A 25207-nucleotide genomic window follows, 5' to 3' on the forward strand; every position below is an offset into this window, starting at 1 on the left:
CCAGATTTCGAACACGCTCAGGGCGGTGGCTTCTGGGATTTGCAGCATCCCGCTAAGAGTTTAGACCCGCAGACCAATAGCATTCGAGCACAGGCGGTGGGACCCGCCCGGGACCCTCGAACTAGCCAATGAGAAGCGCACGGGCCCTGGTCGCCTGGGAAACCGCGTGACAACAAGATGGCGGCGCCGCGGGACGGCTCCCAGGCCCTGCGCGGTGAGTCCCGGCTCAAAACTTTGCGGCCCCGGCATCCCCCACGCAGGCGGGGGCGCTCGCCCCGAGAGCCCGGGGACCCGCGAGCCTCGCGGCCGGGTCGCCCCGCAGGCTCCCGCGGCCTGGGAGCGGCTTCGGGCCCCCGCCTGCCATGGCTCCGCGAGGAGGCGGGAGGAGGTGACGCGGTTCCCTGGGAGGGGTTGGGTCGTGACTCAAGTCGCGTCGTGAGCACTTCCAGCTGGAGACTGAGGGCTGAAGGCGTGCAGCCGGCCGGGCCTTGTCGGCGCTGGAGAACACTGGGGCCTGACTTGGGCCCCAGAGATGTGGGGGCATGGGGCACAGCTGTCCTCTCCTAGCCCCGGCCTGAAGGGGAGACAGCCCAGCCTGAGGGGGAAGTCACAGCCTGGAAGCCCCCAAGTGAGGGGAGTAGACGTAGCTCTATCCTTAGATCCACCCCCATCCCCAGTCTGAGGGAGGAGGAGACATAGTCCCGCCCTCGCGCCGGAGTCCCCAAACTGATTGGGAGATGCCGTCGTCACCCTCAGAGGTCTCATAATCCATGGGGAAAATTAATCCGGAGACAGTGTGTTGGATGGACTGGAGGTGAGCCGGAAAGCAGGGAAGTCAGCGGCCATCGTGACAGCCCCAAGGAAGGGCAGTGAGAGGGCCGCTAGGAGGGCCACCGTGGGCACAGAGAGCAGAGCTGTGTGAGAGACATTGCAGAGTTTAACCTGCAACGTTTGGCGGTGGGTGGGATTAAGAGAGAAGGAAGGAGAGGAAAATTTTGTAGTTGGGTGATGAGGTCCCATTAAGTAGGGGAAAGTGCGAGGAGCTTATTTTCAGGGAAGGTGTTGGGTTTGGTTTGGGGACCTTTTTTCTGTGATAGCTTTGTTGAGATATAATTCCCATACTGTATACTTTACCCCTTTGAAATGTAAGTTTCAAGTTTTTAGGATATTCATGAGAGTTGTACAAACATCACCGCAATCAGTATAGACATTTTCTGGCATCTGAAGAGAAACTCTGTACCCTTCAGCAACTACCTCTGTTTGCCCCACCCCCTCAGTAGCCCCCAGTCTTAGGCAATCACTGGTCTACTTTCTGTGTCTAGATTTGTCCATTCTGGACATCTTAGATCAATGGGGTTATAACAATATGTGGTGTTTTGTGACTGTCTCTTAGCATAATGTTTTCAAGATCCATTCATGTGGTGACATGGCTTCCGTTGTAAGGATATACCAGACTTCTTTATCCATCCATTGGCTGATGGAAATGGTTGTTTCCATTTTTGGATATTATGAATAATGCTGTTGTGAACGTGTAGATGAGCTTTCGTGTGGACATAAGTTTTCGTTCTCAGGTGGGTGGGGGGATGGGGTGACTGGGTGACAGGCACTGAGAGGGGCACTTGACGGGATGAGCACTGGGTGTTATACTATATGTTAGCAATTCAAACGCCAATAAAAAAATACACACACACAAAAAAGTTTTCATTCTCTTGGGAAGCTACCTAGGAGCAGAATTGCTGAGCCATAAGGTAGCCTTTTGAGGAACTGCCAGAGGGGTTTCCACAGCTGCTGTGCCATTTCCATTCAAGCTAAGGTTCCAATTTCCTCACCTCACCAACACTTGTTAATGTCCGCCTTTTTAAAGTAGTTTCTTCTGAGGGGTCCTTAATGGTGATAGGAGTTTGGAGAAGGGAGGGGTAATCAAGCCCAGTGGAAGTTCACACAGGACAGTGTTAGCCACAAAAGGAACATCACCTGATAGCAGATGAAACGTTCTAAAGATTGATTGTGGTGATGGTTTCACAACTCTGTGAATATACTAAAAACCACTGAATCGTACACTTTAAAAGAACCAAGTGTTTGAGTTAGGTCTCAATAAAGATTTTTTTTTTAAGGTTGATACTGTGTGTTTCCACTTATACAACATTCTTGAAGTAAGAAAACAGTAGTGGTTTCCAGGGGTTGGGGATGGCATGGGTGACTAGAAAGGGTTGGCATGAGGGAGAGCCTTATGGTGAGGGGAACTCTGTGCTGATGGAGTAGTTCTTTATTTTGACTGCAGTGGTGGTTATCTGGGATGCACATGTGGGTAGGATAGCATAAATAGATACACACATAGAGTGTCACTGTTGGGAGCAGCTGAGTGAGGGCAGACAAATCCCCTCTGTACTATTTTCCTAATTTCCTGCAAATCTATAATAACTTTCAAATAAAAACTTAAAACTGGGGGATCCCTGGGTGGCTGGGGGGTCCCTGGGTGGCTCCGCGGTTTGGCACCTGCCTTTGGCCTAGGGCACGATCCTGGAGTCCCGGGATCGAGTCCTGCAACGGGCTCCCGGCATGGAGCCTGCTTCTCCCTCTGCCTGTGTCTCTGCCCCGCCCCCTCCCCTCTCTCTGAGGCATCGGCCTGATCATCTATGTTAAGGAATTTTGAATTTCTTTCCTCTGGGTGAGAAGGAGCCATTGGGAGCTTCATGCGAGACACACACAGAGAGAGAGAGAGAGGCAGAGACAGGCAGAGGGAGAAGCAGTCTCCCTGCGGGGAGTCGGATGTGGGCATTGATCCCAGGACCCCGGGATCACAACCTGAGCCAAAGGCAGATGCTCAACCACTGAGCCAAAGGCAGATGCTCAACCACTGAGCCACCCGGGCACCCCAACGTGTTAGCTTTATGTTTATGAAGATCCCTCTGGCCAGATGCTGGCGCAGGGAACCATGAGGGACTGTGTACTTGGTGCCACACAAACTATTAGGATGCCTGGACAAGGCAGCAGGGACTGGGGGAGGCTAGGGGCAGATTGGGAAGGCTGATGGTAGGGATGAGGCAACACTAGACCTGGTGGGGTATGAGACCCAAACTCCAGAATGAAGACTGAGAAGCTGCCTCCAGCCTCCATGCTGGGCAGCTTCAGGGGCAGGGTGGAAACCAGTGCCATACATTTTCAAAGTGAAACTGCCTTGGATTTGTCCTAAAAAGGCTTGATTCAGGCCCTGATGGGGGTCCTCTGGTTCTAAGATTTCTAGATATTTAGCCACATAATGTACTAATTCACTGAATAGTGTTGGCCTTTATTTATTTTTTTAAAAGATTTTATTTATTTATTCATGAGAGAGAGAGAGAGAGAGAGGCAGAGACACAGGCAGAGGGAGAAGCAGGCTCCATGCAGGGAGCCCGACGTGGGACTTGATCCCGAGTCTCCAGGATCACATCCTGGGCTGAAGGCAGCGCTAAACCACCAAGCCACCCGGGCTGCCCTAGTGTTGGCCTTTAATTCCATCACTGATGTGCATTCATCTTTCCAGAAGGAAGAGGAAAGGAAGGGAATGAACATGTTTGAGTGTCCTCAGTGTATAGCAACAAAAGCCATAACATTAAAAACTTTTTTTTAAGATTTTATTTAAAATTTCAAAATGTATTTTTATTTTTTAAAAAATATTTTATTTATTCATTCATGAGAGACACAGAGAGAGAGAGAGACAGAGACAGGCAGAGGGAGAAGCAGGCTCCATGCAGGAAGCCTGACGTGGGACTCAATCCAGGGTCTCCAGGATCACGCCCTAGGCTGAAGGCGGCGCTAAACTGCTGAGCCACCAGGGCTGCCCATATTTTTTTATTTTTAACTAATCTCTACACCCAACATGCGGCTCAAACTCAGCCCTGAGATCCAGAGTTGCAGGCTCCACCAGCCTGAGTCAGCCAGGCGCCCCCACAGTTTACATTTTTCCATGCCTCCCCTCGGTGTGGCACTGGGCTCCGTGCCTTATGTGTGTTATCTCTGAATCCTCTTGTTAACCCTACCTGGCTGGTACTGTCACCATATCAAAGGAGACCAAGGCACGGGTTACCTGGTGGACGGCAGAGCCTGTGCAGAGCCTGGGCTCTTGATCTCCCTACCACACAGACTGTGCCTTGGTCGAATCCTGCCCGTGGGTTGCTCCTCTGTGGCTCCGAGAGTCAGAATGACAGCTGAGTTCCTGTAGGAGGGAACAGGACACTTGAGCTTTGTGTCCACAGCTCCTTGAAGGATGGCTAAAAGCCCCAGGCCTTCTGGATAGTCTGGTGACCCGGCTCTAAGTTGGGAAAGTCCCAGGCTTCTGGCCCATCTCTGTACCCCATCCCCCTTTCCCAGCCAGTCCAGGGGCCCCCAGGGCCAGAGCAGAAAGCAAGATATTCAGAGGATCCAGCAGATGTCAAGCACACAGATCGTGAGGCCAACCTGCCTCCAGAAACCTCTGCAGGGGCGGTGGGAAGAAGTGAGGGGTGCTGCTCCCTGGACAGTGCTCCCTCCTGGGAAAAGAAACGAGGGAAGAGGAAGTTTCCCTGATCCTGAAGCCCTGGGCCCCCTCTGTCCCCTGGGACTGACTTCCTTCCATCTTCTCAGGGAGTTCCTGACAGCTAGAATCTAGAAGTAGAGCTATGAGCTCACCTTTGGCCTCCCTTGGCAAGACCCGAAGAGTCCCCCTGCAGTCAGAGCCTGTGAATCCAGGGTAAGGAACCGGCCTCAGGGGGTATTTATGTTCATGCCCCTGCCTCCTCTCAGCCCAGTGGACTAGGAGAAGGGCTCCTAGTGTCTCCGGGAAAAGGTGAGGAGTCACATAGCCTTCCCTGACCACCGTATCTTTCTTTTATAACTTCTTCAGAGAGGCTCTGCCGTCTGAGCAAACACTGGGTTGTGCCGTCTAGTAGGGTGTGGGCTGGGTGGGAGCGGTGCGGCACCCAGTTATTCATCGTTCTCGTGTTCATTGGCAAACACCGATTGTAGGACTCCTCTGGGCCAGCCACGTGCTGGTCCTCAGGAAGAGAACGCTTTACATCTGTCTAGCACTTCATCCCTTTGAAGCATTTTTTTTAACCTCTCTTCTTGCTCTTCTGAACACCACTTTGAATCATTTGAAGGCCGGGGAGATCTAGAGCAGTCAAGGGACCCACCTGGGGTTCGCACAGTCATTTTAAAACACAGCTGGGGCTGGGCTTCTGGGCTTGGGAGCTCTGTGTCTTCCACCCAAACCTCTGCCCTTCAGCCCTTCCCCACCCTTCTCCACTGGGAGGAGGGGACACCTCAAAGCCTGTCCCTTGGCTTGCCCCAGTGCCAAGGATGCGATTTGGGAAGGAGATAGCCTCGGGAGGCAGAGGCCCAGCCTCCATCTCCTTTAGGCTTGGCTGGGCACCTAGACTGACCCCCTGGGACATTCCAGAGGGTCCTAACTTGTCTATCTGTCTTTTCCTTCCTGCCTGGGTTCCTAGGAGGCGAGGGATAAAACTCTACGGAGATGGTAAGTGTGGGCTCTGCCCTCGTGTCCCCCTCACTTCCCACCTGCTGGTCTCCCTGGGGTGCAGATGGAGAGAAGGAACAGGATGATCACCCCTGTCAGCCAGAGCAGCTGGCCCACCTGCAGCTCCCTCATCCCTCCCCGAGGACAGGGCTTCCTGGCAGCTTTCTGATTAGGAGGCGTACCCCCTTAGAAGAGATGTCATTGCTAGCATTTGAACCCCTCCACTTACTGTGGGGTGGGCCAGTGGGTGCCGAGAAGCCATAGGGGTCAGACCCCAGCCTTCTCCAGCCCATTACCACCTTTTCTCCCAGAAGTCCCATCCTCATTTCACTGCCCTGCCTCCTGCAGGCTCAGACTTTAGCATCCCAACCCCATTCTTGCTGCCACTGTGTGGCTGGCATTGGCTAACTCAGGTCCTCCCAGGAGCCAGGCTGTCAGAACTACAAGAAGCCTATTCTGGTTGGACCCTTGCTCCCTGACATCCCACATGTTCTATTTACATACACTTGGGAGTACAGCATCCAGGCTGTTTTATCCAGGCCAGAGCTCAGGGGCCCAGCTTCCTCTGGGCCTCAGCCCCAGAGCAGTGACCTGGGCATCCCTGTCTGCAGAAGACGAGGTGGACGTGCTAAATAATGGACATGGCTCAGAAGAAAGGATCTCCATCCCTTCATGCTATGGCGGCGTAGGTGCCCCTGTGAGTAGGCAAGGTGAGAACAGAGGCCTAAAAGGGTCTGGGTCCCTAGCAGCCGGAGAAGGTCTCAGAGAGGGGGCAGCCAAAGGAAGCCCAGAGAGGCACAGACCTACTCTGGCCTGCTGTGGGTGAGCCCACGGTCCCCAGACAGCCCTCCTCGCCTGGCCTGCACCCTCCCCAAAGAGCTGTGGTGATACTCATCTCAGAGGTCCCCAGATGGAGCTCACGGGGCAGCTTCTCAGAGGAGGGAGGATGGAACGGGTCCGGACATGGGGGAGACGTGGGCAGGTAGGGTCAGAGTCTGCTGCAAGCCTGGAGGAGCTGGGAATGAGATTAGAATGTTCCGCTAGCTGTGATATCTTGGGTAGGCAACATTCTGTGTCTCTGCCTCCCATTTCCTACAAGGTCTGTGAGGTGGGGGGCAGTCCTCCACTGAACACTCCTCTGTGTTATAGGACAGGGATTTGAAGTGGGGAAAGGAGACAGAAGAGCCTGGCCCCACAGCCATTCAGGCACAGAGTCAGCCCAGCTGGGGACACTTTCCTTAGTAACCCCAGTAACCAGCTCCTCCCCTTAAGGAGCCATCCCAGGCACTCTCAGCCTCTCCCCTGGCATCTGCTCCTCACCCCACTCTCAGCCAGTGTCTGTCCCCACCGAGGTCACAAACAAGGACTTGCCTGTCCTGTCTCACTTCTGTGCACAGCAGCATTCCACATGGGTCACCGTTCCCTCCTTCTCAGATCACCCTGGGCCCTTGGCCACCATGACACTGCTCTCTCAGATTTCTTCCTGCCTCTGAGGCTCTTTCCTCTCTTTGCTAGCTCCTTCTTTTCCTCCCAGCTTTTCAGTGTGATGCTCCCTCCCCCCTCTCCCTCTCTCTTTTCTTCCTTCTCTCTCTCCCCAGCTCTCCCCCCTCCCCTCTGCCTCAGTGAGCTCATCCATGCTCTGTGCGCTGACCAGCCCAGATGTCTATCTATCTGTTACAAAGCTTTGACTACAAGTCAGAGAAAACCCTTAATCAGTTAGCATGAACCTTGAGGAGGACTTGTTGTCTGGCATACCATGAAGTCCAGGAGGCAGCTCCAGGATTGTTAATCCATCGACTCAAAGACATCATCGAAAGTCCAGGTTTTGGGGCACCTGGGTGGCTCAGTGGGTTAAACATCTGCCTCAGCTCAGGTCATGATCTAGGGGTCCTGGGATCGAGCTCTCCATCGGGCTCAGCGGGGAGTCTGCTTCTCTTTCCTCTGCCCACCCCCGCCCCCAACTCATGTGTGCATTTTCTCTCTCAAATAAATAAAATATTTTTAAAAAAATATTTTATTTATTTATTCATGAGAGACACAGAGAGAGAGAGAATGGCACAGACACAGGCAGAAGCAGGCTCCACGCAGGGTCCCCAGGATCCTGGGGTCCCCAGGATCACACCTTGGGCCGAAGGCAGCACTAAACCGCTGAGCCACCTGGGCTGCCCCAAATAAATAAAATCTTTAAAAAATTTTCAGGTTTCTCCATCTTTCCACTGAGCCATCCTTGGCATGTCAGCCCATATGGCTGCATGGTGAAAAATGCAGTTCCTGCTTCACATACAGGCCAGTGTGCAGGGAAAGGAGGACCTGTTTCTCCCTGTGTGTCTCTCGGTTTCTTTTCCCAAACTTCTTATGTTGAAGAATTTCCAGCCTATAAAGAAATTAAAATAATAGTATGGTGAACACCTCTATGTCTGCCATCTAGACGCAACAATGAGTGACATTTTGCCACTAATTTGCTTTCTCTCTGTCCGTATACACATATCTATGAATGTAAATGTATTTTGTTGATGAACCATTTGGAAGTCGATTACAGGTATCATGACGTTTCACCCATAAACACTTCAGTGTGCCTGTCCTAAGAATAAGGAAACACATGACCACGGAGCAGTGACACCACCTAAGAATGTGGATGATGCGGTGATACGCTCAAGCCTCTTCTGCGCTCCAATTTTCTATGCTCCAAAATGATCTCACAGCCCTTGTTTTTCCTGATCTAGGTTCTAATCGGGGTCATGCACTGTATTTGTTACACCTCCGTAGAACAGTGACTTTGCCTTTTTAAAAAGTGACACTGACTTCTCAAGGAGTCCAGGCCGTGCACCACTTGGAGGGCCCACATGCAGATCTGGGTGCTTGTTTGTCCTCGGTGCTGACTCGCTCCCCTATCCTCTGTGTTCCTGTAAACTGAGGCGCATTGTGGGGACAGCATGAGCTGACATGAGCAGAGTATATAGGATAGTCCCTATTATCTAAGTGGCAGCTACTAGTACTCTTATTTCTGCTTCTGGAGATCCCTGTCCCCGTCCACTGGCCCCCCACGCCTCAGCCTCTGTTGTAGGCCTGGGCTCTAGGACTTTGTCCGTTTGGCAGTCCCTGTATTCCATGACTCAGAGCTGGTGGCCACCTTGACCAGGAAGATGCGGGACCTGGAGCGGCAAGTGAAGTCTCAGGCTGATGAGCTTCTGTCCAAGGTGGGACCCTGGTGGGGAGAGGGCCAGGGTCTGGTCTGAGGGGTGGAAGGGCCCAGGCTGGGGAGGCCAGTGAGCTTACTCCCGCAATAAGCCAGGGTGGGTGGGTTCTAGAACCATCTCTTCCACTGAACCTCCCAGTTCAAGGACCAGGTATGGCCTGAGGCTGATCTGGATCCCTGTGACCTGAGCAGAGGGGTTAAGGGTCTTCTCTACAGCCGAACAAGGCCAGTAGCCTTGGACTAGATGGCAGCAGTGCTGCTGAGCTCTGGAGCACTTGGGGTGCTCCACACCTTTCCTCACCACAGTGGAACCACAAGCATATCTGAGGTATAGGAGCAGTGGCTGTGCCAAAGAGTGGCAGGGGCAGGGTCTTTAAACTCCCCAGTGCCCCACAGAGGCAAGAAGTTTGGATCTTCCCAGCTGAAGGGGGAAGTCCCCAGCAAAGTTCCCTTGCACTCTGGGAACCCCCAAATCTGCCTGCCCCTCCTTGTCTTGCTGCTGCAGGATCGGAAGATACGGGCCCTGGAGGAAATGGTGCAGACCTTCCAGGAGCACGAGGGTAAGAGGCACGCTTGGTGGGCTGGTCAGCCCTCCTGGGGCACCTCCCGTGGGCTGGTGGCTCCTGGGCATCAGGGCTCCAAGACCATCAAGCTGAGTCCTGTAGCGCGGCCTGGACATCTGAGCCCAGACACAGGCAATGGCACACCCAGGACAGTGCCCTCCTCTGTGGGACTGAGTCCCCTGGGTGCACACATAGCCCAGCCCTGAGCACAGGGCACACTGTCAGAAGTGGAAGGAACACCGCCCCGCCCCCTCAGGAGCCTTGGGGGGGGGGTGTGAGGTTGGGGGGCTCTCCTCTCAAGGTCAGGGGGAGAGGCCAAGCAGGCAGTCTTCAGGGGAGCCCTCGAGTTCTCAAGGGGCAGCTGCTCCAAATGCCCTTCTTGGGGTAGAAGGTTGGGGAAGGCCAGAGGTGGTCCAGCGGCCTCCCTGCCAGCCGCAGACCCCTCCTGATCCTCCCCTGCAGGCAAGGTGAAGGCGCAGCAGCAGCAGGAGCTGGAGACCATGTGCTCGCGGCTCCAGCGGCAGGTCGGGGAGATGGAGGTGAGAGACACGGCGCCCCACAGCTGTCCCCCCGCAGGACCTGGCCCGGGGCGCACCCGTCTGGGTCCCCCTCCCGTACACCCCGCGTTTCCCTCCTCAGCACCAACCCAGAGTCTGGAGAGCGCGGGAGGGGTCTGGTGCCCGACCAGCCAGCCCCTGGGTCCCGCTGGGGGCCTCTCCTCTCAGCCCGGGCCTGCCTCTGCGAGACCACGTCGAGCTCTTCCCACCTCCAGGACCTTGGCCCGTGCTGTTCCCTCTCAGAGGGTACAGAGAATTCACAAAATATTTAGATATTTAGAGGGGTGACATGGTAGAGATGAGCCGGAGCCTGAACCGCTTGGCGGGGTGGCATCGGGCAGATCTGGAGGCCGAGGAGGGGCCGGGGAATGAGCGTCAAGGCCGCAGAGTAGATGCGGGGCTCCGCGGCCTGCCTCGCGTCCTGCTCCGCGTCCTGCTCCGCGTCCTGCTGCGCAGACTTTGGTGGGCTCGGGCCTGGCGGGCCAGAGGGAGAGGGCGAGGCGCGAGGACCATCGGGGGGCTCGTCCGTCCGTCGTCGTGCGGGGCTGGATTGTCCTCGAGGATGGGAGACCCTGGAGAGGTCCCAGAGGTGTGGACGGCGAGGCGGGTGGAAGCGCAGTTGGAGTTGTCGGGGCGGCGACGCTGGGGCAGGGGCGCAGCTGACAGACGGAGATCTGGAGGGCTGGGGCCCGGCCGGGCCGGGAGGGCCCACAGCCGTGCCCCAGGGGAAGGAGCCCATCTAGAGAGGCCTGGGAGGCCCGCAAGCGTGGACGCTGGGAGCACGAAAGGGTGCGGGGCGGTCCGTGTTGAAGGGTTGGCCCCGGAGGCCGCTAGGGCTGCTGAGGGGGTTAGGAGAGCAGGGAGCTGCAGGAGCAGCCACAGGAAGTGTAGACGAGTCAGAAGTCTCCCTGCGCAGAGGGGATGGGAGGCCCTGCCCGGTCCGTCCCTGCCCCTCCTCCACTCAGGCCACCCACGGGGTCCCTGCTGCCATCAGGGCCGCCTGCGGAGGGTCCCACGGTGCCAGATGCCCTGCTTTAAGCCCTCCACGTGAATTCTCTTAACTGAGTCCTCCCAAGCTTATGGGGCAGGGAAGAGCCTGTGGTTCCAGGGGGCGAAAAGGCTTCCCACGGTCGGGTGGGAAGCAGCCAAGACCCCCGCGCCCATCCCTGCGCCCAGCTGGCTCTGCGAGCTGACGAGCTGAGGAGCTGAGTCTGAGGCTGGGGACTGGCTGCCCACACCCCCACACACCCCCACCCCCCACACCTGGCCCTTCTCTCCCTGCAGCGGTTCCTTGGGGACTACGGGCTGCAGTGGGTGGGCGAGCCCGCAGACGACGAGGACTCAGAGGACCAGTCAGACTCAGAGGATGGCAAGAGGGACTGGATGACAGCCAAGAAGTTGTGGAAACCAGGTAGAGTAGGGGGGCCACCCCCGACCCCTTCTACTAAAGGAGTTCCCCAGCACCCTCCTTTGGGCCAGCAGCTGTGCAGAGCCCATCTCATTCGCCCCTGACCCAGGAGCAGGGAGGAAAGGCCTCAGGCTCCGTCACTGACCACCGAAGCTGCCTCGGGCCCTCTGCTTGCTCCTCTCTCAAGGGCTCCAGAGACCCAGAGACAGATGGAAGAAGACCTCATTTGTCTCAGGCTCCAGAGTTTACACGGTGTCGTCTGCCCCAAAGTTGTTAAAAACTGAGTCCTCTGCTTTGGAAGCTGCCCGCGGTGCCGGGCTCAGTCCCCTCTTCACGTTCCTTTTTCAGCCTTGCTTGTAGCCGGGCCGTTGAAATCACCCCGGTTCTCTAGGACGCCACCATTCTTTACTCTTAACTTGATGCTCATGTCCAGAGGAATGCACCCCCCAGACATGGGGCCATAGAACTGGCCATTTCTGCAAGCCCAGCCCATTCTCTTCAAAGAACGAAGGTGATTGCCCAGAAGGTGCTTTTCCAGGCTCTGGAGCCAGTCACACCTGGATTCTCATCTCCATTCCACCACCTGTTCCAGGTGTGACTTGGGCACATGGCTTCTGTTCTCTGAGCTCCCAGTTCCCCATCAGTAAGTGAGGGTGTGCTCTTCCCTGCAGAGTTGGAAGGAGTCAGTGGGGTGGATGCAGAGCACCTAGCACCAACCTTGCCCGTCCTTGTGCAAGGCCTACCAACAAATAGGGCTTTTCTTGTTTTCCATGGTCAGGTGGCAGCGGCAGCCTCCTGGGAGCGGGCATGAACAGGGTTCCCGAGGGGAGTAGTTGGAGAATGATAACACGGTCTTGATTCCATAAATTTCAAAACATGAAGAGTCCTCTCTCCCATTCAGGTCTGAGCTTTGAGCAGATCCTCTGAAGTCTCAGGGGACGGTTCCCTCACTGCTTGTTCTGAGAACATCACTTCCCATTTGTACAACACTTGCACTTTCAAAGCATTTTCATAAATAGCCTTAACATGGGCCAGGGGTTCCATTTTATAGATGGGAAACCAAGGCTCCTAAGAAGTCTGGAGACCGTTGAGTGAAGGGGGCAAGACCTGCCGGGGGCAAGACCTGAGGCCGAGAGCCCATTTAGGAGGTGGTTACAGTCATCCAGGCAGGAGATGAGCTGGTGTCTGGTGGAAGGGTGATCCTGGCAGGCACGGTGAGGAGGGGCAGGGCAGATATAGGCGGTGGAATCTGTGGCCTTGGTGATTGTGCATTAGGGAGCAGACAGGAGGAAACGGACGCCTGGGACAGCCCCTCCTGGGTGAGAGGTGGAGCTCTGAAAGGTGACTGCCAGATGCCCTAAGAACGTTCCTGGGGTCTAGGGCCAGAGGCCTGCCAACACCGCACCCTGGTCCCCCACATGCCCCTGCCAGCTGAAGGGCAGCCTTCCCACTGGCCAGTGGGGGGCCTTCCAGCGCCTTTGGGGGTCAGACCAGATAGCTGGTTCTGGACCTGGCTCTGTGGACTCCTGTCCTACCCAGTCCCTGCCAAAAACAGAGCAGCCCTCTCAGGTCTGTGTTGTTTGTGCTCAGAATAAGCTGGCTCTGAAGCTGAGTGCTTCAAAGCTAAAGCACTTGTGAAAACCACCCAGCCATACGCTCCCTCTGTTCATCCTCCTCCTTTTGCTCTCTGGTTCTTAAACAAGGAGGGGCCTCAATTTAGCCTTTTTTTTTTTTTTTTTAAGATTTTATTTATTCATGAGAGAGACACAGAGAGAGAGGCAGAGACACCGGCAGAGGGAGAAGCAGGCTCTGGGTGGGGAGCCTGATGCGGGACTTGATACCAGGACCCTGGGATCACAACCTGAGCTGAAGGCAGCCCTCAACCACTGAGCCACCCAGATGCCCCAATTTAGCCCTTCTGCCAGATGAACAACATGTTTTTCATTTCCAGCAGCTTTTCCTCCTCCCACTCCCACCCCCAACCTCTCTAGGCTTCTCTTCCCCCACTGCTTTGTCCCCAGGCACCAGGCTGCTTCTGCCCTAGGGGCCCTCAGGTGCACAGAGGGGGCCCCTTGCTGGCCCTGATACTCTGGCTCATTCCTCTGTCTCTCCCTCTGTTGGATACCACTTCCCACAGGCCTCAGGCAGCAGGGGAGGGTGGGCCAGGGCATCTGTATGGTGCTAACCAGTCTAGTGCCAGGACTCTTGCTTTGGGGAGGAGGGTCCACTGGCCTGTGAAGGGGACCCAGCACAGGGGAAGCCTTGCAAGGACCTGGCCCCAGGCTGGATCATTCACCACTCCCTGCTCTCCCCACCAGTAAATTGAGCATTAAATAGAATACCTGGTGCTTCAGGGCATGCGGAGACTTGAAAGGGACAGTCCTGCTCAGTCACAAGCCATTGTCAGGTGCTGAGCCTCAGGGCTGAGAGCTCCTTGCTTCCTCTTCACTATCCCCTCTGAGCTCCCCACTGTCACTCATCTCCATCTCCTCTGAGCTCCTCTTCCCCTTCCCTATTTCCTGCAAACTCTTCCTCCTCCTCCCCATCCCCTCTGAGCTCCCTCCCCCTCATCCCTGTTCCCTCTGAAATCCTTGTTCCTTCTTCCATGTTCTCTGAGCTCCCATCCCCCATCCCTATCCCCTCCCCCCCCACTAATCTCCCATCTTCTCTGAGCTCTTCCTCCCCTTTCCATGTCTCTTATGAACGCTTCCTCCTCCTCATCCCTGTCCCCTCTGCAGCTCCTCATACCCCGCCTCACCAAGTTCTTGCCCTCCCTCTATCTCTCCTCCCTCTGCCAGCCTCTGCCTACCCCCTAGCATCCCTCCCCCAAGCCCCAGTCTCCAGCATCTGGGTGGGAGCCTCTTCCCTCCTCTGCTCAGGAAGCCGTATTGACTCCAGATCTTGTCCCTGGGGCTCCTGTGTGTCCCCAGTCTAGACCCCAGGCAGGCTAGTGTCCTCCCCACCCGCAGTATCCCCTCGAGCCTTTACTTTGTCCCCCCAAGTGCCTTGCCCCCTTTTATCCTCTCTTTTGAAGCTTAGCTGAAACCCATCCCATGGAGAACCCGCTGGGAGTACCTGCAGCCCAGCGCTGCCCGTGCACCACCCGGCCTGTGGGAAGGGGCTCTGCACTGGAGTGACTGTGTGGACAGCTCCGGCTGAGGAGCCAGGGGCCTGTGTGGTGAATGCTTCACCTCTCAGAGTCCGCGTCCTCATCTGTGAAATGAGGAGACAGACTGCTGATGCCCAGGCCACTGGGGGCACCAAATGCTGTAGTGCACATGGAGGTTCTCGCAGGCTGCTGGTGGTGGATGAACGAGGCCCGTGAGCCCTGGCCGCTTAGCCCCCGTCAGGCCGCAGAGTGCCCAGCATGGGACACAGTGCTCGGCTGTGGGCCAAGGCTTGGTGGGAGTGCCTGGGTGCCCAGGCCTGGACCATCAGGTGCCCTGGGACAGTCATCTGCACAGGATGAGGTGGGGATGGGTGGCACGATGCTCAACCACAGGGGCCTGAGAATTAGTCGTGACCCTGGCAGTGGTGAGACTCTTAGGGCCTGTTCTCTTTCCCCTGAGGAGCAGAGGGAATGTAGATCCCTAGAGCAGGGCCACGCCTGCAGGGGTGTGGAGATAGCGGGTCTGTTTCCTGTTCAGCCTTTGGTGAGGTAGTGGGGACCGGCATAGCGGCTGTAGGGTGCACCTTAGTATTCACAGCAGCAGGTGTGAGGAACCAGCCCAGAGCAGGCCTACCACTCACCGGCTGGGAGGGCAGGGTCTGGCCCTCCTCTGGGCTCTGCAGCCTCCGCAGTGGTCCTACTTATTACCTGCCATGGTCACTGCTGTCACCCTGTCTCCTTCACTCAAGTATGAGCTTGAGGAGGGCAGGATGCCAGGTGTGGGCATAGCCATGATTCTCAGGGCCTAGCAGAGCTTGGCCACTCTGGACATGCTGGTAGGATGGAGGGAGGGATGGATCCAGTTTATGCTTCGGAGCACCCACTCTGGGCCAGGCCCAGGATGCTCTACTTGCATTCATGGAGTGCCCGCTGTGGTTGGAAAGATGAACAAACCAAAGGACAACAGCCTGTGATAAGTGCCAAGCTCCGGAGTGGGCCCAAGGCTCCAGGAGCTCAGGAGGCTTAGGCTCTGGGCAGGGAGGGGCTCCTGGCAAGGTGTCTCAGAGGAGGTGGTGAGCAAGAGGGTGGGATGTGGGTGACAGCAGCCACCACCTGCCAGGCACCTCCTCTGAGCCTCACAGCCACCTATGAAGTGGGGACTTTTATTCTCCTTATTTTATAGAAGAGGAAGCCAAAGCCCAGAGAGGTTGATCCACTTGTCTAGGACCACACAGCCTGGAAGCTGTACCCCTGGCAGTATGGCTCCAGAGAGGAATGGGGGAACAGGTTGAGGGGAGGCCAGGGAACCTGGGTTCCCAGGGTCTTGGGCTTTGGGCGAAGGAGCATTGTCTTGATCTCCATGCCTCCCTAACTCCCCCTTTATTATTATTATTATTTTTAAATTTTGTTCATGAGAGACAGAGAGAGAGAGAGAGGGGCAGAGACACAGGCAGAGGGAGAAGCAGGCTCCATGCCGGGAGCCTGATGGGGGGACTCCATCCCGGGACTCCAGGATCACGCCCTGGGCTGAAGGCGGCGCTAAACCGCTGAGCCACCCAGGGATCCCCCTAAGTCCCCTTTTTAATAAAATCATGGGCGCTTAAAGTTGGATGAGGCTTCAGAGATGATCTCTCTGCACCACACCCCTCCTTAGAAAAGGACCTCAGGAGCAGTGTCCAAAGAACCAGCACTGATAGGCAGCCTGCATGGTCACAGAGACTAGAGTCTTAGAGTCCCCTGGGCCCCAAAAGCTGCATGACCAGTAGCACGTCACCTTATAAGGCCTGGTTTCCTCATTTCTAAAACGGGAGTGGTAATACCTGCCTCTAGGTGCTGGGCACGAAGTGGACACTCCCGGAGTCATCCTTACAGTCAGTCCCCCCGCTGGATCTTGTTGGGTGGGATAAAGGTTCCTATTCTCTCCCACTCCAGGGAGGGAGAGCTGCAGCTCAGAGAGGAAATGCCTCAGTAGACCTCTGACCTGGCTCACCCCATGTGACCTGGCGACAGGCCAGGCTTCTGTTGTGCATTCCCTGCTAGGTGGTGGCAGCGCTGGGCTTCCTTAGTCTCAGGCCTGGTTTGCCTGGAGCTGCGGCTCTATCTCCTGGACCCTTTGGCTCGCTGCAGGCGGCTGCACCTGACACGTGCCCACCGCACCCCACCTTGACGTCTCCACGCCCTAGGCCCACTAGCTGAGAGCCTCTGGGGCTGACTTTCTCAGCAGACTCTTTTCCTTCTAGCTGCTTCTTGGCATCCTCCCCTGGGCTGCCACCTGCCCCCTCCACTGCCCACCACCCCATGTCCATCAACTCCCTGAAAAAGCCTTGGCCCCAGGATGCAGCTGGATTGGCAGTCACCATATCTGCGGGGTCCTGGCTCTGCTTGGTGTTGGCTATGTGAGCCCAACCCTCTGACCTTTCTAGGCCTCTTTCCCTATCTGGAAGAACATAGGGATAGGGGCAGGAGTTCAACGAGATGAGCTTTTCTGTTGTTATCTTTAGGTTTACCAGTGTGTTCTGAATGTAGTTCTTTGTTAAAGGAGAATAGTGGCTTGATATTGTTCCGACTCATACCAGGGATGCCCAGGGATGTTCTGTGAGTTTTTCTTGGGTATCTCAGGAACTTCAGGGGACCCCATGAGGAGGTGGGGGCAGGTGCAGTCCCTACAACCTAGCAGATCTAGGGGGATGGGGGAGTCCAGCTGAGGCCTTGAGCAGCCACAAGGCAACAGGAAACAAAGCCACCACATCTGTACTTCCTCAGCACAGCCACCACACCTCCAGATTCTGAGGAAAGGAATTGGGCCTCCAGAGTCCTGACCCACATCCTGCTGCAGCCTGGCTGTCCTGGTGAAAACAGGAGGTTTTGTAGGGTTACACCCTGGTGGACGACTTACTTGGGAGCCAGATCCCTTCCAGGGCTGACCAAGGACCCCCAGCCTGTACCCCTCCAGCATCCACCTGCTCTCCAGCTGTTCTGTTCTAGCATCTGTTGTGGCTGTCCCCACCACCCTCTGAAGCTTAGGCACACCTGTGTGTGCAATACTTTTCAGAAGAGGAGGCCAAAGCATGTTAGCTTCTCAAAGGGGTGCGTGACCCAGAAATAGTTGCACAAGCCGAGGTCTGCCACAGATCTGTCCAGCAGCTGTCCTGACATCCACCCCAACAACCTTGTGTGCCTACCCCAACCTCCCCCTCCGGATGGTGCAGATGGGTGGGAAAAGCAGACTCTAGAGTCAGCCCCTCCTCTAATTTGCCAAGTGACCTGGGGCAAGTCATTTTTCATCTCTGAGGACCTGTTTCCTCATGTGTAAAATGGAGATAAATGACTCCTGCGTCATAGCCTCTGGGTTGGCCCAAGGTCCATCTGTGCAAGGTAGAGTTGGCAACAGTAACCCACAGGACAGAGTGCTTGCTCCGAGCTGGCCCTCTCGTGGTCCACCTTCCCAGACCCTTGTAGGAGAGGAGGCTGCAGTGCAGAGCATTACATGATTTGACCAAGGTCACAAAGGTGGAAGCCAAAGAGCTAGGATTTGAATCCAGGCAGATAATCCAGAGCTCTGGGCTGTGCTTTTTCAGCTGCTGACACAGGCAGAGCTGGGATCAAATCCTGCTCCTGCTCCTTCCTCTGTGCATCCCTAGGCAGCCTTTAACCTCCTCTAACCTGTGGTTTCTTCATCTGAAGAATGGGGGTGATGACAGCCCCTACAGCATAGGAGTTGGTATGAAGAGAGTGGCACAATAGTTATTAAGCCCCCAGCACAAGGTGAGTATTCCGTAAAAGAGAGCTATTATGTAGCAGTAACTGTCCCCACCCCCACCGGGCGGCCACTTACAGAGATGCAGAGGCTGCTGCTTAGCGTGCCAGGGGCCATGGCAGTCAGAGCTGCTGGAGCACACAGCTGCCATGAAGAAAGGCTCATGGGTGTTTATCCTCTTTGCCAGGGGACTCATTGGCACCCCCCGAGGTGGACTTTGACAGGCTGCTGGCCAGCCTGAAGGATCTCAGTGAGCTGGTGGTAGACGGTGACACCCAGGTGACACCAATGCCCGGTGGAGCACGGCTCCATGTCCTTGAGCCCATCCCACTGAAGCTCTATCGGAATGGCCTCATGATGTTCGATGGGCCCTTCCGGCCCTTCCATGACCCCTCCACACAGGTAGGAGTGGTGGGGAGGGGAGACAGACCACTCTGGTGGCCTTGCCCCACCCTCTGTCACCATTAGCTGGAGATGGGGGGGTGGGAGGGTGCAGCTCCACCAACCCTCCATAGGTACCCAAGCCCACGTGCAACTTGCAGAGCACGCCCCCCCCCCCCCCCCCCCCCGCTCAAGTCCTGGAACCCTGGAAATGTCCAGAATATGATCCATTGGGTAGACCCAGGGCCCAGAGCCTGCCATCCAGACAGAAAGCAGAGCAGAAGGCACTGCACAGGTCCAGCCGGGCTTCACTCTTCCAATCCCTGCCACAGCGCTGCCTCCGAGACATACTGGATGGCTTCTTCCCCTCAGAGCTCCAGCGGCTGTACCCTGATGGAGTCCCCTTCAAGGTGATGGGCTGCTCCTCAAAATACCCGGTGTGAGGATTTTGGAGGAGGTGGGGATAAACTGCTTCCTTGGACATCACCCAGTTTGAAGTGGGAAGCCACTACCCCCACCCCCCAAGAGAACCCTGGTCTGTTGACTTCCCAGAAGAGGGTGAGCCTGAAGCTAGGCTGAGAAGGGCGTAGGAGGAAGGCTCCAGGTGGCCTCAGTCGCTTCCTTAGTGAGGGCTGCGGCCTGTGGCTAAGCGGCAGGGGGTGCCCCCTGCTGGCACCCTGGAGGCACAGTCTTCAGCCTTGAGGTTCTGTGCAAAAGTGGCCTGGCTTGGCCTAGAAGCTCCTGAGGCCATGTGCTTTTGTGGAAGGCGGCACTGTGGGGGCAAATGTTGGGATTAAAGGACTTGGCATGAGCTGGCCCCCTCCTGGCAGGGGTGGGTGGGGGTGAGATGGGGTGCTGTGGCAGGGTGTCATGATGTTAACTCACCAGCAGCAGCCCGGAGTGTGGTGCGTCATTCCACAGCAAGGGGACATGAGGGGGTGTGCACCACCACCACCTGGGCTTGAAAACCATGTGAGTCATGATTGGGGGTGTTTGAGGCAGTTCATGCCAAGATAAGTCTTTGCCCTCTCCTCACACCCTGGCCCCTTGATTCCTGGCTGGGTCCTGAGAGGAGCTTTCTGGGGAGGATGTTAGTACAGCGGCTCCAGCTGGCGCAGTGAGGAGTACCTGTAGGAGCTGCGCCCAGGTGGGTGACAGTAGCATGAACTGCAGCTCTCTCGCTCTCTTGGGGGCTCAGTTTACCTGAAAAATGGGGATTGCATCAGACTATCCCTTGAGCCTATTCCTGGGACAGTGGGGTGGGGGGCTGGGGAGGCCTCTGGGCAAGTGTGGGGTGGAGCCCAGGGCTACAGGTCTAGGTCCCCACTGTTGCCTTTCCTTCCTGCCAGGTGAGTGATCTGCGCAATCAGGTTTACCCAGAGAATGGGTTGGATCCATTCCCAGGTGAGGGCCGTGTGGTGGGCCGACAGAGGATGCACAAGCCCCTGGACAGGATGGAGCACTCAGGTGAACCTGGCCCTGAGGCTGAGCCAGGGGGTGGGGGCACTGGGCAGGACCAGCTCTGGGTGGCTTCCTCCACTGTCAGCCATCCCTCGCAGTCCCTCCCCAGGCCCAGGCTCCCAATGCACTCCCTGCAGGCTCCAGGATGACTGCTGAGAAGTTTCTGAACAGGCTCCCCAAGTTTGTGATCCGGCAAGGTGAGGTGGTTGACATCCGGGGACCCATCCGGGACACCCTGCAGGTAAGGCCAGCTCTAGCTCCCCCAGACTTCTTGGGCTCCCTGACCCAACCTACCAGAGCAGTGGCTAGTCTGGAGACTCAGGCTCAGGGGCTGCTGAGGAGGGCCTAGATGGAGAAAGGAGGCTCTCAGAGCAGTTCCACTATCTCCTGAAAACAATCTGGGGCGGGCTCGGGTGGCACCCAGAGAGGGGCTGAGTTGGCAGCAGTGTGGCTGCAAGAAAGAAAAAGTCAGAGTCTAGGCCAGGAGTTGAGTCCAAGGCCTGGGTGACCTTGTCGAGGTCCAGACCGGAACATCCAGTTCAGTCCTGGATCCCCCTTCCTGCATCTGCCCTTCTCACTCCCCATCCTGCTGCTCCTCCCCCATCTCCACCTGCGGAAGGGACCCAACCTGTTTCCCACTGCTCTGCCTCCTTCACCCCACATTGCCAAGTCCCGCCTGACCTGTCCATCTCCAGCACCTCTCCCGAACCCGTCTCTTCTCCCCATTCCTTCTGCCCACTATCTGGACTAGGTTCCGGAGTGGCTCTCAAGACACTTGCAGCGGCCTCTCTCTAGCCTGCCACCTCCACTCCTGTCTTGCCAGCTGTCCTCCCCCAGCAGTCTCTGTGCTTCTGTTAAACCTAAACCGCATCTGGGCCTTCCCTGTTGAAACCCTCCAGTGGTTTTTGGGTAAGGCCAAGCTCTCATCCTGGCACTCAAGGCCCACCATCCCGTGTTGGTCCTCTTCCCATATCCAACCTTTCCTCTTCCAGTCCACCTGTCAGCTTCAGTCACATGAACTGCTAATACTTTCTCAGATGTATCATCCCACAGAGAAGTTTTCCCTGACCAGGGATTCTTTCCCTGCCCCCAATCCATTTCTCTGGACTTGTCCTTAGTCACAGCTCAGGTGTCATTTCCCCTGAGAAGCCTTCCCTGACCCATGCTAGATTAGGCCTCCAGCCCAGTCATTGTGCAGGGTTCTGTCTCCCCTCCTCCCCTGAGGGACCTCAAGGCTTCTTAAGGGAACATTGAGGCTGCCTCCCAAAGCTTCCCTTCCATTTCATCCCCCTCTGGCTCACTGGTCTCATCCATCCCTGGTCAGGGAGAAGGGTTGGGGGAAGGGTGTGACTCTGGCAAGGCCCAGGGCTCTGTTCCCTTTCATCGATGCCTTCCAGAACTGCTGCCCACTGCCTGCCCGGATCCAGGAAATCGTGGTAGAGACACCAGCCTTGGCTGCTGAGCGTGAGAGGTGAGGGACTGACTAGTGAAGAGGTGAGGACCTTGGGGTTGGGCCACCAGGGGGGACTGATGGCCTCTAGGCCCACAGGAACCAGGAGTCCCCAGAGTCACCAGCACGCCTGCTCTCCATGCTGCGCATCAAGTCTGAGAATGGTGAGCAGGCCTTCCTGCTGATGATGCGGCCTGAGGACACTGTTGGTGATGTGCGCACCCTGCTTGCACAGGCCAGGTGGGCAAGAGGTGGGGCTGGCAGCTATAGGGGGTTCTCTGGCCCCAGGACCCAGCCTGATCCATTCTGCTGGGTCTCCAGGGCTGTGGATGCCACCACCTTCGAGATCTTCAGTACATTCCCACCCACGGTCTACCACGACGACACGGCCACACTGCAGGCAGCAGGCCTGGTGCCCAGTGCAGCGCTGCTGCTTCGGGCGAGCCGGGCCCCACTGCCTGACCCAGGACCCAGCCCCAGCTCCAAATAAAGCGCCCGCTCCCACACAGGCTGCTCTGTGAGGCTCTCTCAGCCGGGCAGCCCAGCTGGGCCTGGGAGGGGGCGGTGCCGACCTGCCCCCTCTGTAACTTGAGCCCCAGCTGGCGGGCCTGGCTGCTGGGTCTTTGTCCTCTAGTTTCCTCTTTCTCCCCAGATGGGCTAAGCAGATCCAGTGGAGGGAAGGCAGGCTCCAGCTCAGCCTCAGCTGATATAAAAAAGCCTCATGTGCAAGTGTGCCACCAGCAGATCCCTGTGCACACATATGCACAGAACCACAAGCACATGGGGACACTTCCCCAACACTGTGCACAAAGCCACTATCTTGAAAGGGGTGGAACTGCAGCTGTGAACCCACTTCCATGACACTCCCACACTTAGCCAGTCAGCTGCAACACAGGCAGGTGGCCACATGGCATGGTTAATTACTGACAAGCATACAGATGTGCTATACTCCCCAAACTGGGCGTGTCCGGACACTATCACATGCATGTGAATCAGGAGGTGACCCACCCACTGTTTCCAGAAACACACAGTTATGCATATGCCAGACATACACCCACATATGTGCACAAACGCACACAGAGGTGCCACACAGGAGGCTGTTCAACCAACCTGCCCACAGCACAGCCTCAGCACAATCCCATCTACCAGCCTTGCTCAGAGCTAGGGCCCAGGTCATATCAGACAGACACAGTGTCAATGGAATGGGACATTTAATTGTCTCTAGGGTGTTCCCAGGACGGGGAATGCGGGGCCTTTGGCAGAGCCCTGGTTAATGGAACCAACAAAGGTGCCCATCAGCCAGTGCCAGGCAGGGTGGCAGCCTCAGGGCCTGGCTGAGGACAGCCAGCACTTGGGCTGTTGCTTAAGACAATTTTTGAGACTAGTGGGTAAGGAATGTCACCTTTGAATGGAGGAGAGAGGAGGAGAAGGGGCTTGGGTTGAGGGGAGAGGTTCCAAGGTCAGAAGGCTAGGAACAACAGGGAGTTATAAGGTCCTTCATGGCCGGGCGGTGGCTGGGGGATGTGGTGATGGAGCCCAGTGGGCTCAGGCCAATTTCAGGAACTCCTGCAGTGTATTTTGTTCCACAGCCTCCACGAAGAGCTCATAGTCCTAGGGGAGGGGAGGGGAGAGACAGTCACCTGTATGCTGGTGTTCTAGCTCAGGTCTCTGACTTCTGGCCCAGGAGAAGTCCTATACTTCCCCGCTCCCAACCCCCAGGGCCCATACCCCACAGTACTGGTCCCCGTTGACAATCTGGGGTGGGGTGGCCTTGGGGTTGCCCGCCAAGGCTCGCATCTCATCCCGCAGGGCGTTGTCCTGGGAGATGTCCACTAGCTGGTACTGGATGCGCTTCCCATCCAGGATGCGGGTCACCTCGCTCTGCTGGGACTTGATCTGGGGGTAGAGGGCGGGCAGGGATTAGTGAGTAGGCTGGAGGATTTATGGGGGGACCCTGGGCAGAAAGAAAGGGGCTGTGGGCAATAGTTTTTGTCCCCCTCCACACCCTGGGATGGGGTTCTGGCCACCAGAGAGTGAGGAGGATGAGTCAGGCTTGCGGTGGTGCCCGATGAAAGCAGGACCACCTTAGGGACGCAATCAGAATGAAAAAGGGAAGTGGGATAAAGTTCTGGGTGGGGAGAAGCAGGAGATCAGCGAGGGGAAAGCAGGGCAGGCTTGCGTGGAGGCTGGTAAGGGGCCACCCCGGCCCAGGAAAAAAGTAGAGGAGAGGAAGGGCACCATCGGGACGTGATCGGGGTGGCAGTGAGGTTGCTGAGAGTGTGTGAGTGACGGGATGGGCGTGGGCAGCTCGTGTTGGGGCTGCCTAGGATCCAGAGTGCCCCACGGAGGGGTCCGAGCCTCGGAGCCCACCTCGGACCTGACCCGAGAGGCCGAGCCCCTCGCCGCCCCCCCCCCACCCGCCCTCACCCTGGGGGCGGGTCTCGGGCGCCGGGCCGTAGCCGGGCCACCGCCGCCAGCGCTCTCCCCCAGCTCTCTCCCCGGGCGAGCACTCACCTCGCGGGAGCCGGTGACCGACGTGCTGTAGACGCGCAGGCCACTCATGCTGCGGGTGGACGAGCGGGCCGACAGGCGGACGGACGGCGGTAGCGGCAGCTGCACGGCCTGGAGACGACGCCGCCGCGCTCGGGAGCGGTTTCCTTCCTGCTCAGCCCGCGAGTCACCGCTCTCGGGACCAATGGGCGGCGCGGGCAGGCGTGCGGCCGGGGTGGAGCCTGCGCGACCCCGCCCCGCGCGCCGCGGTCCCCCTCCCCTCCCCCCTCAGCAGCCGGGCGTGCCGAGGACCCCGGGGTGCCGCGCAACGCAGCCCCTTCGGCCCTTCCCTGATCTAGGGCTCAGAGTGAGGCTGGGGAGGGGGCCCGGATGGCCAGAAAGGCCAGGAAAGGCAGGGGTGAGGGTTTGCCAGGGGCCCTCTCCTCAGCACCCCCAGGTTTGCTGCACCCAGCTACCCACCCCTGGTGCCGCAATAGTGCAGCACAGCTCGGCAGCTCGGAGCTTTGAAGGCTTGGGCTGTTTTGAAACCTACAGTTCCTTGGCTAGGGAACCTCAGTCCAAGGGACCCCTTCCCACAGTCCCTGGGATGACACATACACATAGCTAACCTCATGGCACACCAAAGCAGGGTCAGCCCCTGCTGGGAGACTTCCCCAAAAGTTCCTCTCCACTCAGGCAGGTTTAGACAAGGTAAGTTGGTGGCCAGAGACAGGGCCACACCCTCAAGGCACCAGATGGAAGCCGAGGTAAGCAGCTACTAGCTCTAGAAAGGGTGGAGGCAGAGGCTTGCCAGGACTTTTGAGGACCTGGCCCCCCCACCCTTGTAAAAGATCCACAGCTAGTCTTAGGGTGGCCCTAGCTCAGCCTCAACCCCAGATGGCATTCTACTCCCACTCCTGCACCCCCCAAAAAACCTACAAGGCTCAGAGAGAGCAAGCTCTAACAACAAGCCCAAATTTGGAGGCTTGGCTGTCTGAGGTTGGACAGGACTCCCCTCACAAGTTCCCCCCAGGTCCAGGTCCAATAGCAGCCCAGGAAGACAAACTCTAGCTCCCTGAGGTAAACGTGCCCTGCCTGGTTGCAGCCACTTCCTCACAGCAACCTTGAAGCAGCTAACTTCCTCTCACAGGATTACTGAAACGCTTTTCAATGACAGACTTGCTCAATGACTCAGGGCAGCCTTACCCAATAGAAAGTGGTGTGAGAAGAGATCTTATTTGTCCCCACAGAGAACAGAGGAGCGGAAGTGATAGAAATACAGGCAGGCTGGACCTGCCAAAGGTCCCTCCTTGCTGCCATCTGGGGAACTTGGCTAACCAC

At 57.0% G+C, this 25207-nt stretch overlaps 2 protein-coding genes across 7 annotated transcripts; one reads left to right on the forward strand and one right to left on the reverse strand.

Annotated features, from left to right (window-relative positions):
* Positions 1-115: 115 nt before the first annotated feature.
* UBXN11 (UBX domain protein 11) lies at positions 116-24002 on the forward strand. Of its 6 annotated transcripts, none has more exons than XM_072750682.1 (16): positions 116-214; positions 4603-4708; positions 5466-5494; positions 6106-6204; positions 8591-8691; positions 9196-9250; positions 9716-9792; positions 11095-11221; positions 18272-18486; positions 18798-18875; positions 19357-19437; positions 19815-19932; positions 20064-20167; positions 21324-21397; positions 21476-21616; positions 21698-21882. In XM_072750682.1, exons 2-16 carry the CDS (start codon positions 4638-4640, stop codon positions 21864-21866), a joined length of 1539 nt encoding a protein of 512 aa, XP_072606783.1. In that variant the 5' UTR covers positions 116-214; positions 4603-4637; the 3' UTR covers positions 21867-21882. The 6 variants fall into 6 exon arrangements, with proteins under 6 accessions (XP_072606783.1, XP_072606786.1, XP_025870340.1 ...); XM_072750684.1 differs by having other exon boundaries at positions 157-214; positions 4603-4804; XM_072750685.1 differs by lacking the exons at positions 21476-21616; positions 21698-21882 and adding an exon at positions 23867-24002.
* On the reverse strand, positions 22571-24023 carry SH3BGRL3 (SH3 domain binding glutamate rich protein like 3). The gene is made up of 3 exons (XM_026014557.2): positions 23891-24023; positions 23105-23272; positions 22571-22987 (listed from the first exon to the last, which is right to left on the reverse strand). Exons 1-3 carry the CDS (start codon positions 23936-23938, stop codon positions 22922-22924), a joined length of 282 nt encoding a protein of 93 aa, XP_025870342.1. The 5' UTR covers positions 23939-24023; the 3' UTR covers positions 22571-22921.
* Between the last annotated feature and the right edge of the window lie 1184 nt (positions 24024-25207).

This window comes from Vulpes vulpes, chromosome 2, assembly GCF_048418805.1.
Source record: "Vulpes vulpes isolate BD-2025 chromosome 2, VulVul3, whole genome shotgun sequence".
In the NCBI taxonomy this organism is placed as follows: domain Eukaryota; kingdom Metazoa; phylum Chordata; class Mammalia; order Carnivora; family Canidae; genus Vulpes; species Vulpes vulpes.

What these genes read in the sequence shown, in the direction of transcription:
- UBXN11 (XM_072750682.1), top strand. Translation starts at nt 4,638, where the DNA reads ATGAGCTCACCTTTGGCCTCCCTTGGCAAGACCCGAAGAGTCCCCCTG. An exon ending in TCAGAGCCTGTGAATCCAGG is followed by an intron (nt 4,709 to 5,465) that starts GTAAGGAACCGG and finishes CTGGGTTCCTAG; the next exon opens with GAGGCGAGGGATAAAACTCT. An exon ending in CTGATGGAGTCCCCTTCAAG is followed by an intron (nt 18,876 to 19,356) that starts GTGATGGGCTGC and finishes ACTCACCAGCAG; the next exon opens with CAGCCCGGAGTGTGGTGCGT.
- SH3BGRL3 (XM_026014557.2), bottom strand. Translation starts at nt 23,938, where the DNA reads ATGAGTGGCCTGCGCGTCTACAGCACGTCGGTCACCGGCTCCCGCGAG. An exon ending in CGGTCACCGGCTCCCGCGAG is followed by an intron (nt 23,273 to 23,890) that starts GTGAGTGCTCGC and finishes CTCTACCCCCAG; the next exon opens with ATCAAGTCCCAGCAGAGCGA. An exon ending in ACGGGGACCAGTACTGTGGG is followed by an intron (nt 22,988 to 23,104) that starts GTATGGGCCCTG and finishes CCCCTCCCCTAG; the next exon opens with GACTATGAGCTCTTCGTGGA.